The sequence below is a fragment of the Centropristis striata genome, chromosome 2 (assembly GCF_030273125.1).
Source record: "Centropristis striata isolate RG_2023a ecotype Rhode Island chromosome 2, C.striata_1.0, whole genome shotgun sequence".
Lineage (NCBI taxonomy): Eukaryota > Metazoa > Chordata > Actinopteri > Perciformes > Serranidae > Centropristis > Centropristis striata.
Genome location: NC_081518.1, coordinates 30850218 through 30862434, shown reverse-complemented (window position 1 = coordinate 30862434; position 12217 = coordinate 30850218). Strand labels below are relative to the sequence as shown.

The 12217-nt window shown below is 38.7% G+C and overlaps 1 protein-coding gene across 1 annotated transcript in view; it reads left to right on the top strand.

The window, feature by feature from the left end:
• The first annotated feature begins 4061 nt into the window (after window positions 1–4061).
• Window positions 4062–12217, top strand: part of tpcn2 (two pore segment channel 2) — a 28399-nt gene continuing 20243 nt past the window's right edge. The window contains exons 1-3 of the mRNA XM_059324054.1: window positions 4062–4406; window positions 11448–11503; window positions 11892–11968. Of these exons, the coding sequence (XP_059180037.1) occupies window positions 4262–4406; window positions 11448–11503; window positions 11892–11968 (278 nt within the window). The 5' untranslated portion in view covers window positions 4062–4261. The remainder of the gene's footprint in view (window positions 4407–11447; window positions 11504–11891; window positions 11969–12217) is intronic.

Below are 12217 nucleotides of genomic sequence, written 5' to 3'. Positions count from 1 at the left end.
TTAAGTGTTAAAGTGTGGCCACGGTACCGAATATGAAATTAGACTGCCACCACAGTGCCACCTAGGGGCCGATCAATAAAACCTTAAAGGGTTATCCTTAGGAGGGCATTGACAATAATTTTACCAAGTTTTGTATAATGCACAAACTATCCCTTTAATCCTCATACAGTGTCTGAAGGAGGACTCTTAACTGATATGTATAAGTTAGAAGAGGCAGGTAGCAATGGTGGAAAGTAACTATGTACATTTACTCAAGTACTGGACTTAAAGTACAATTTTGAGGTACTTTTAGTACATTTTATGTAACTTTATACTTCTACTCCACTACATTTTGAGGCAAATATTGTACTTTTTATTCCTCTACATTTAGCTGACAGCTTTAATTACTTTTCAGGTCAAGATTTAAAATGAAAAACATGATACATTTAAAATGATTACCCATTTTATTTAGGTAGTTAAAATGAGCGGAGTGGAGTCATTTCACAGTGTGGTATTAGTACTTTTACTGAAGTAAAGGATCTGAATACTTCTTCCACCACTGTCCTTTTTACTTCTTTACTTTTTAATTTAATTTAATTTTTTTTATTTATTTTTTTCATTCTTTTTTTTAATTTTAAATTTTAAATTTAAAAAAAAAATTTAATTTATTTTATTTATGTATGTATTTTTTCTGCGCTTCTGAGCATGCGTGGCCCCGTTGCGCTACTGCGCATGTGCGGCCCCGTTGCGCTACTACGCATGCGCTGCCCCGTTGCGCTACTGCGCATGTGCGCCCCGTTACGCTACTGCGCATGCGCGGCTTCGTTACGCTACTGCGCATGCGCGGCCCCGTTGCGCTACTGCGCATGTGTGGCCCCGTTGCGCTACTGCGCATGTGTGGCCTCGTTGCGTTACTGCGCATGCGCGGCCCCGTTGCACTACTGCGCATGCGCGGCCTTTCTGCACAGTAGCGTGGCAGGGCCGCGCATGCGCAGCAACGCAACGGGGCCGCGCATGCGCAGTAATATAAAAAATAAATCAATAAAAAAATAGAAAAGAATAAAAAATAAAAAAGTAAAGATGTAAAAAGGACAGTGGTGGAAGAAGTATTCCGAGTATTGCGCATATTATTTTTAGCCAAAGCTCATATCCATAACCACATTGCGCAGCGGGGCCGCGCATGCGCATTGCGAAATAAATAATAAAATAAATTAAATTAAATTAAAAATAAATAAAAAATAAAAAAGGACAGTGGTGGAAGAAGTCTCTCAAAGCACTTCATGACTATCGGGGGCAACTGGCCGATAGTCATTCAGGCCTGTCACTGTGGAGCTTTTGGGGACGGGGATGATGCATATAATGAGTACTTTCTACATGTGCTGTTAGAATCACGGCAGCCAGTCGAAACCATGGTAGTTTCTTTACTACAGGTACTAAATCATTATCTTAAGCAGTTGGTTGACCTTAATAAATCCTCCATTTATTATTTAGCTAGTGTGTAGCTACACAAATATTTTTTTTTACATTATATTGGTAAACCAACTCAAGCTCTGAACATTTAAATTTTTTTAAATACTCAGTGGTTAAAGAGCTAGAGTTAATTTTATTCAATATTTTTGACACACCCAGCTTATTTCCAAAAAAATACTTTGTCTTCAGTGAAATGCTTCTGGCTCTGTGAGGCTACTTACTGTAGCTACAGTTCTGCTTCCTGCAACATTAGCATGTTGACATGATAATAATGACATGTTGATAATGTCAAAGTGGTCATGAGGTGGATCAGTTTAGCATGTTAGCATGCCAGCAATTGCTATTTTGGAGCTGTGTGTCAATAGTTTTGCTACATTTTTGGTCATAAATAAGTATTTGACATATTTTGGACAAAAAAAATTACTAGAAAATCAAATCGAAATAATTGTTACAGTTCATCTTGAGGGAGACATAAAAATATACTTATTTATAATCTAATCCATTCAATTATTGAGATATTTCATTCAGTCCACCACTTTGAACCAGACTGAAACAACTATTGATTCACTATTGAGCTCCCAAGAACAGTAAAGTCATACATCTACGGAGGTGCTATTTCAACCATTATTTTCATCACATATAATGCATTTCTGCTACAACTACAAGTATTGTTTCAAAAATAAATTGTCACAAGTAAGAAGTTTTTCCAAAAGAAGTATACACTATATTCACTGACACTGAAGTACAATAATTCCCCATGGCCATATTGACCCTGAAGAAATCCCTATCAGTTTATAAATGTGAATGTGGTATTAAGATAGACCAAAACCTATTGTTCAAGGTCCCATGGAGGTTCAAAGTTGTTAGAGCAGGTCCCTGACAAAATGGTTTTGTTGATATGACAAACAAATCTTTGTTATTTAGACAGGGAAATAGATTGGGAGAATAAATATCGGCTATCTCTAAATAATGGACATTCATTGTGCCAAAGCTGATTCTAACATACATGCATTTTAGGGTTAAGTTAAATAACAAAGGAAACACAAATTCAAAGAAGCTGGTTCTGTGTTGGAAACCCTCACATGACTTGTCACTCATCCACTGGTTAGGATCTCTGCAGGTTTTATTCCTGGGAGACTCTTCAATAAGGGTTAGTGATGGTCAATTACAACATAATACAACTATGACAGATTAGAAGATGTCTGGGACACTGAGGTCATTAGATTGGATTTATTTGCTGTGTAACGTTGTGTTATGTGTTGGTGAGACACTGTATGGGAAGGGTTGGTAAGGCTAGAGGGTTCGCTGGAAATAGAGTGATTCCAAAAGACATTAAATTAGTTTTAACCTGGTGTTTCTATATGTTGGAAGTAGAATGACTAAATGTATATTTCTGGGTGGAAGATGTGTGTGAGAAAGTGACAGCACTAGTGTAGAAGGAATGGATGTCTTGGTGTAATTAGTTGTCAGCTGACAGAACACAATGTGACATGTGAGCCAATGGCCTAATTAACATCTCCCATCCTTCTTAGCACTCTTGTTTTTGTATATTTTATGTGTCTTTTATTTCCCACAGCAGGCTCTCATAGGACTCCATTATTAAGTGAACTGAATCAACTGTGGTCCCTTACAGCCTCACTGATATTAAGTGGATGATGTTTGATTAATTACATGCTTACATGGATTTACAAAGGCTTGTCAGTGATGCATTTGAAGCAGTTTTGAAGAGACATGTTAGGCTCTTAGCTGTGGAAGCAAAATCCTCTTCATAAATCCAAATGATCAATGCTAGGTCAAAAATATTTTTTAGTGCCAATTGTTAAAATCCTCTAAACAACAACTAATCAATATTATGAGCTTAATGGTAAGTCAAAATGATTTTATTTAGGGTCAAAAAGATGATAAAGAATCCAAAATTCAATGTATTTTAACCCTCTGGAGTCCATCTATTTATTTAAATTACACATGTTTTATTAACAGTAATAACTATTTATATATCATATGTAGACAAGCTGAGAAAGCTAGTTAAAAGTGCAATCATGGGAGCTTTCACAGTGTGCCAGTTATGTTTCTACACCATTTTTAAATTGTAAATTTCTACAATGAAAACTATTACTATTTTTAATTTACATGCAAAGAGACGGTCTTATATATTTTTTTCCAGCTGTTTTTGTGTGTATAAATGGTTTAAAAAATGGTCCTCTTCCATAGACACCTATGTCTTTTGTTTGTATTTTGGGTTCCTGGCAGCTTTATACTTTGTTAATTAAAATAAAATGAAAAATCTGACTGATAGCCAAGTTTGTGTGGAGAAAATTGAGCCATGCATGTGATGTAAGGACAGACTGAAAGATAGAAGAAACAGAGACAGAAACGAATGCATAGGAAGTTGACAAATTTGAACCCAAATCTCCTGGACTCCTGGACAGAGGTTTAAGCTTTGAGGCTCTAAATTCAAATGAAAGTAGTCAAAGTAGTCTTGCTCCCATATCTCCCTCATTTCTTCCCGCTCCAGTAGACTGCAGCACGTGCGCTGTACTGTAGGTGGAGTTTGTGTTTTTAAAGTGTGTGTAAAGTGATACTGGAGGACAGGAGGGGAGGGTGGAGCAGAGCTTAGGAGCAACTTCCTAAAAGCACATTCCCCTGCTCTCTGCTCTGCTTGTTGTGCTCTCTAAAACTATGTAACTTTGAATTGTCCCTGACTGAACGGACAGGCTAAACTCACTTCACTCTCATTTTACTCCGTCTTCTGTCAGTTACTTTCACTTTCACAGCGGAGGAGCGGCCACAGAAGAACTGGTAGATTTCCTGGATGGAAACAGACGGTTTGCTGACCACTGGGAGTGTGAACGACGACTATGGTTCCTCGTCGGGCTCAGGACACGCTGGGGCCCCGGGCGGCAGGCCGATGTCCTACAGTGTCGCTAGGGAGTCGTGCAGTGTCGAGGCGAGATCAGGTGAGTGGAGTCGGATCATGACGCTCTGAGGTCGGTGGTGTTACTTAAAATACAACAGAAGTCCTCCCTTACAAACAAACTTCCATATCGTCACCCAGTTAAAGTAATCGCAGGAAACACAAAAAACTTCACCAAAAGTGTAACATATGACATTTATTGATCATTTCACTCAAAAAGGATGTAACAAAGGATGGCTATTGGCATAGTAATAACACTGTGTGTCAATTATGTAACTTAAGAGAAATAAATGACTCAGGAAATTTCTTGAACATGCCTTTGTGACTTAAGCAAGATATGGTAACACTTTATTTTGAAGGTGTCTACATAAGAGTCACACAAGCAGGGCCGGTTCTAGATACTGCCGCAACTGCAGATAATTTTGTCAAATTGCAATGTATATTAATTTTGTGAGTATATTAAAATGTGCTTTCTCAAATTGTCAAATTTTGACTTGAGGGAGCAAGACATTTATTTAAGGGGGCTCGGCCACCTCTTGCCCCAGCATAGAGCCGGCCTCGCACACAAGCCTGTCAGAAACATGACATGACAAGTGTTATGAGCATTAATGTTACTTCAAAGTGTCATTAATGTTCATGACACATCCCATGTCATGTTTATGACACGCACATGTCACTCTTATGTAGACACCTTCAAAATAAAGTGTTACCATATCTTGTTTAAGTCACAAAGGCATGTTCAAAAAATTGCCTAAGTCACATTTTATTTTGACTTAGGCATAGTAAATCCGCTTAAGTCACACATTTGACATAGGCCATTATCTTAAAGGGGTAAAATCACATGATCTGATCAACTGAGGATGTAGGCGATTTTACCATAGGTGGCCGGCGTCATGAGGAGATGATTTAGCAAAAAAAAAAAACAGTTTTGAAAGAAAATGACTTTGGCGATTATTTTAACAGTGTGACGTTTTGACATATTCACAACTATACAAAAATAAAAGTAAAGTAAAGTAAGTAAAGTAAGTAGGCATTATCAGCTAAATATACGGCTATAAAGAATAAACTCTTAATGGAGGAAAGTAGTCCCTATAAGCAGGGTTAGGGTTAGCGGGGGCCTGGGCCCACAGTGACACCACCACCACCACCACCTGGCATTGTGTCCTGTTACCTTCAACTACATGTTTTGGTTCAGGGCACTTCATAAGATAAGTATTAATGTAAATTATTAGTGCATAGTCACAAACAAATCTGCAAACAATCAAATGGCCACAAACCACTGGAACTTTTGGGGCCCCTGAGTGTCTGGGGGTATGAGTAAGTGATGTACATGGCTGTGTCCTATCAGTCAAAAAATCAAATCCAAATAAAAATTACTTTATTTATCCCCGAGGGGAAATTCAGTTAGTCTGGTAGAATCTCTTGAAGAATGAGACAGCCTGATGGCTGTAGGAGCGAAGGGTCTTTTGAATCTCTCCGTCCTGCAACAGAGAGAGAGGAGCCGTCCACTGCTGTTTTTTTGGTCCATAAAAGTTTTGTGTAGCGGATGATCTGGGTCAGGATGGCCTTAAACATCTTGACAGTGCATCTCTCCAACACTCCAGCTTTTTTGACCAGTCTGTCCAACCGCCGTGCATCTCTGTGTCTGATGCTGCCTCCCCAGCAGACTGCAGCATAAAACAACACACTTGCCACCACAGACTGATAAAACATCTGCAGCATCTTACTACAGATGTCCAGAGAACTGAGCTTCCTTAAGAAAAAGAGGCGGCTCTTCCCCTTTTTGTAGAGAGCGTCTGTGTTTATTATCTGTTATGTTTTTATACTGGATTGTCATAACTGATGCATTCATGTGTAAGTGGCATTTTTTTTAAAGATGATTTTTTTGGCATTTTTGCTTTATTGAAAGTGATAGATAGAAAGGGGGAGACAGAGGGGAGGACATGTGGCAAAGGGACCTCAGGCCGGATCCGAACCCGGGTCTGCCGCAGGAAGGACTCAGCCTTAATGGCACGCGCTCTACCAGTGTGAGCCACCAGGACGCCCGTCAGTGGCATTTTATTGGTGGTGCAGTTAATTCTAAGTAAGAAAACATTTTTCCATCTTGTAATATCCAGTTCAGTGCCCCAGTAGTTCTCAGCTGATAGGAGTGGACAGCTGTGGTCTTCTGCTGCTGCAGTCCATCCACGTCAAGGTGCCACGTGTTGTGACAAGAAGTTTTTCAGAACACTGTTGTAAGGACTGGTCATCTGTGAGCTTGAACCAGTGTGTCCATTTTCCTCTATGGTTTTTGAACAACAGAACCTTGCTACAGCCTGACAGATATGGGATTTTTGATATGCCTATTGATTTTTTGTGACAGAGGACAGAGGAGAAGACATGTGGCAAAGAGACCTAGGGCCCAGCTCATGCCTTCTAATATCTGCCTCTAAGGTTTTGTCAAAACAACAGTCCAACCCCTTGAAGGGCACAGTGAAATGTATCTCTGAAGTTTGGCTTTCTTATTGTGGAGCATTGCTTATCAGGAGTCCAATCAGTACATGTGATTGTAATGCCAGAGGAGAATTAATTAGTATCAAACTATTTGTGCTAATTTTCTCAGCCAGCTGAAAGACAGTACACACATATTGCCAGATTAGGTTGTATGGTGAAAGAGCAGAAGGTGGTCGGGAAAAAAACATTCTATAGAAAAGCAGATATATGCTGTATGTACTATTGATATATAGCTGACATTCAAGATAGAGTTTCAGTTGCATTTTCTTTTATGCACAAGATTGTAAAATCAAATCACTGCAGATGAAGCGAGTTTTGCTCTTTCAAGCTAATAGAATGAAAGCAGTCATGTGTCATGTGACTCAGGGTATTGTGGCTGAAAGGTTTAGTTAGGCATCTGTAGGCTGATTCTACAGTAAAAAGAAACCTGAAACATGTTATTTTACATTAAAATACTTGCTCCTAATTTCTTGGACTTATTTGGTTGATTGTAGAAGGAACTTTACATTTTGGGAAATACCCTTGTTTCTCTATCTGACACAGTCTGGGGAAAATATCTGTTTTATGTCTGTGTCCAGTTTAGAGATAAATCTGTGATGTCTTTAGTCTAGCATAACACAAAGACTGGAAGCAGGGCAGAAGTGCTAGCATAGTATAAGATACTACTGCATATGTTTATTACTGCATATGAAGGCTGATAGTTCTGCATAGTGTATACTTTAACAAACTATTAATTAATAATACAAGTGATGTAATAAGGAGTTTATATTTACAGTAACATTCTTTGTGTTCTGTTTCTAGACGTTTCATTTAAAAATGGCTGCAGTTACAGTGTGTATATTAATGTATATAGCATAGAACTAAGTCTCTCCTACTGTGATGTAACCTGAGTGGAAGGAAATTTATGGTGGTCCCAAGTCCAAGTCCAGCGTAAAAGTTACAATTAAAGTTCCTTCCTTTTTTTGTTTTATTTTATTGTATGCATAAATGTATAAACTTTGTGCAAAGACAAGACAATAATAATTGTCTATAATGTATCTATCTGCAGTGATGTATAAATGCTTGATAGATTGAGATTAAGACATCATTGTTATTTATGGCAAATGAATGACTCAAAGTTAATGGATTAATGGATAGATTATGTCACTTAGCCCCTGTCTGAAAAGGTTAAAAGTTAATCTTTCACTTTTTAGTTAAATAGTTATAGTTAAAGTTCCTCCATAATTCTGTATCTATGTGGCTATTTCATACTCTGTACTATATCGTTGGACACAATATATATATAGATCATATTCATATTGATTCATATTTATTATATTTTTGTTTTATATTTTTTATTTTTGTAATTGGATCATTTATAATGATGTTGTAAGTCAGTCAGGACAGGATGTCTCTGACAGTTTCACGATTGCTGCTGCACAAGTGAAACAGTTCACACGGTCCACAGTGCTGTGTGTAGGCTGTGTGTGTGTCTGCAGTGTGTGCAGGGTGTTTGAAGTGTTGCCCTGTCAGTGGCACCCACGACAAACATGACACATACTGCTGTGAAGCATTGAGTCAGCAGCACCACATATGTGTGTGTAGATATGTGCATGTGTGTGTGTGTGTGTGTGTGTGTGTGTGTGTGTGTCAAACAGTACTGAGTCATCATGTCTGTGTCTATGTCACTGCTGGATGGAAAGGCTACAGAATCACCTGACAGCGGTGGAACAAGCTTGTGCTGAGTGATATATGGGACTTTTCTGATCTATTCAGTGCTACTCTAGGTTATACATCTATATTCTGTTCTAATACAACACATGTTCAACAACTTACTTAATCTGAATTCTGCTTAGACATTTTTTAGCACCACCACCCTTTTTGTGTCACATTATCCAATTAAGAAACTATTTAAAGCCCAACTCAAATCAAATCAAACCTTGAGCATGGACGTATTACATGAATGTTGAGTCAGGAACAGTCCAAAACCCAAAGATATTATTTCTCACCAACATACTGTATATGCCAAAGGCTACACAGTGGGTTAGCACTCTTGCCTCACAGCAAGAGGGTCGCTGGTTTGACTCTGGCCTGCGGCTCTTCTGTGTGGAGTTTGCATGTTCTCCCCATGTCAGCGTGGGTTCTCTCCAGGTCCTCCGGCTCCCTCCCATAGTCCAAATACATGCAGCTTACTCTAAATTGTCCGTAGGTGTGGATGAGAGTGTGAATAGTTGTCTCGGCTACAGCCCCCCGCAACCGGTCAAAGATAATGAATGAATATATGGCAAAGAAAATCCAGAAAAAAATCATGTTTGACAAGGTGTCACCAGTGAATAATATGCATTATGGGGCTCTACTTTTCTCACCATATGGCACATACATGGTTCATATAATCAGATTCTGTTTGAACCAGTAGCACACACTGCTGTGCTCAATGTCAAACACATTAACATTTTTACTTTCCTACTGATATCATCTTGGTTTGACTGGTTTTCGTTTTTACTGTTAAGGTAAGGTACATGAATATATTGACCAATCAAACACACAAGACCAATACTGCACATTGATGAAAATACTTCTTTCTACATTGTAAAATCAGTCAAAACATCCATGCACTTCCAAACCAGACTATATTAAACACTTTGTTGTCACTGAAAATGTTTAATTTATCTGAGGCACATTATCACATTATTGGATAAAACCATATTCAAAAGCGCTAATTTTTTCTTCTCAGAATATGAGGGCTCTTCCTTCATGATATTCCTGACCCTCTATCCTATGTAGACGAATCAGAATACATGCAATATGTCACAGGACAGCATGCAAGGCATTGTTTTGAACATGGAATGCAGTGAATGGCTGCCAAAAAGCACTGATGTAGAGCATATTGTGGGCTACGCTGTACTGATTTTACAGTTAAAAGTTTGTCACCTGAGCTTTTATTATAATCTCCAAATAACTGTAGCAGCAGTTTAACTAATGAGGTTGGGTTAGACTCCAGCATCTCTCTGTGTCAAACCATGGTTTACAACGTGGTTAACCAAGGTTTCTCGAACATTGAATACATTTGGTCCTTGTCTTATTTTCCATGTCCTCCTAATTGTAACCCCTCTTCCTCCTTGGGCTCGCTCTCATCACCACTCTCCCATTTTTCCTCTTTCTGCACTCATGGAGGAGAACTACAAACTAGAAAATTTCCTCTGGGGAAATTCTGAAAGGGCCACAGGGGCTACTGCTGGTGTGTGTACACTATGATGTGTGTGTGTGTGTGTGTGTGTGTGTGTGTGTGTGTGTGTGAAACATGTGTCTGGAGGAGTGTGCGCACTTACGCATGTGTGTGTAACTAAAAGCACATAAAGTTACCTGTGTGTGTGTGTGTGTGTGAAGCATACATCTGGAGGAGTAACTGTAATCACATTAATTTAAATGGCTGTAGGGGCCAGTGCTCTTGTGATTGCCCCGTGGCCCTAACTAAGTGATGATAAGAAAAGAGGGACCAAACTAATTTCCGCAGAGCTAAATACCCACTCGTCTAACACCTTACCCTACTTTTCTTTGTTATAGTGGCAAGCTAGGCTAGCTGACTGGCTAACCTCAATATTTTTAAACACAGAGGTGACTATAACTGAGAATGTGCTTCGAATTGTACAGATCTGGACTGAGGTTTTGCTCCCTAATTAAAAGATTTCACAATGTGCACATTACCTTTAATTTCAGTTTGAAAGGAGTCATAAACTGATGAATTAGTTAAAATTGCGATAATTCATATTTTAAAGAGTTATAGTTTGTTTTTATAAACACTGCAGTGCAGTTTCAATTTAATTTTACATTTTAAAATGTTTTTTTTTTAAATCCAAGTACCAGTCTTGTTGAGATTTAGTAATAGGCCAATGAGTCTGCTGCAGAAGATGTATTCATTATGTATCTTTTATAATTAGTGGAGTACTTTAGCTATTCTGTTTTGTAAGACTGTCAGGGGTTTTGTAGGACACTTAACCACTGTCAGATAACGAGATTTGTGTTATTTGTGTGAGTAATATGGCAGGACAGGAGAGAGTCTCAATGTTGTGGTTCCATCTGAGCTAGTGGACTCCGAACAATAAACCAAGCAGCCTCTCTAATCACCTGTGACCTGGTGAGCATTGGGTCCCTAAAATCAAACTCTAAGCTGCAGGTTGTTTGTCTTATGTAGCTCTAGCTAATATCTTCATCATTATTATATTCTATATAGACTTCATCTAGAACGATCACTGTTTTTGTTTGGATAAACATGAATAAAGAAATAAGCCACACCTATACCAGTTCATTCAGCTGTATTTCACTTCCTGTTTTTCCCAGTTTTGCCTCGAGAAAGAACAAATCTTCAGCTTAATCCCAATCCAACCAGTTCTACAGACAACAACATCCCTTACAGTTTCTGTCTGCTTCAGTCTGAGAACATGCTCTGTATATGAGAAGTTTTGTGTTGGCTCTATGTTCAGGGAGTAGATTTAGGAAGACCACAGTGCTCAGAGCACTTCTGATACAAGTAAAGGTCCTGCTTTATTCTACCTGTGAGACAAAGGAACTGTTCAGATGGGTCTCCTTCAAAAACTTTTCCCACTCTCCACAGGTGATGAGGACCTCTATATCCAACAAGCTGTTGTATTCATCGAGGACGCCATACAGGTAGGAACAACTTTCATGACTTATTTCTCCTTTGGTAAATAATAAGAAAAGGTAAATGAACATTATCGACAAAGTGTCATATTGTGGGTAAGGTTAGACCTCAGAGACTCGTTCTGATATCCTCCCTGCTTGTAATTCTCTGAATTCATAATACTGCAAGGGGATAAGAATGTCCACCAAAGATTATAGAAGGTAAAGATATACCTTAAAGTGTTGATGAACTTTGATCAAAACCCTGCATTTTGAATTTTATGTGAAATTTCAGCCCTGTCATTTCAAACTAAGAAAGCATGCAGGAGTCACACCCTAGGCTAAACATTAGGAAAACCATATTGGAACTTTTTTTTTTCCTAAATCAGGCTTCTTCCCTTTGTTTGGTTGCTTACAGTACCGGTCCATCAACCACCGTGTGGATGCCCGCTCACTCCGCCTGTATCGATGGTACTACTCCAGGATATGGCAATGGTAAGTTCACACCTTCTCACCCGCTCAAGTCAGAGCGCTGTACCACAACAGACCCATGGGTTAATGGTTATCATCATCATGGTAACCTAGGCCTTTTTCTTAAAGCTTTATGTGATTTCTCATAAAAGGGAGCAGAAAGTCAGTCTATTTATTTTACCACTTAATGCACTTCTAACGCCTACTGTTTATTTCTAACCTGACAGCAGCACATTCTACAGCTCTTAAACTTTAAACTGATGCAGCAGATTT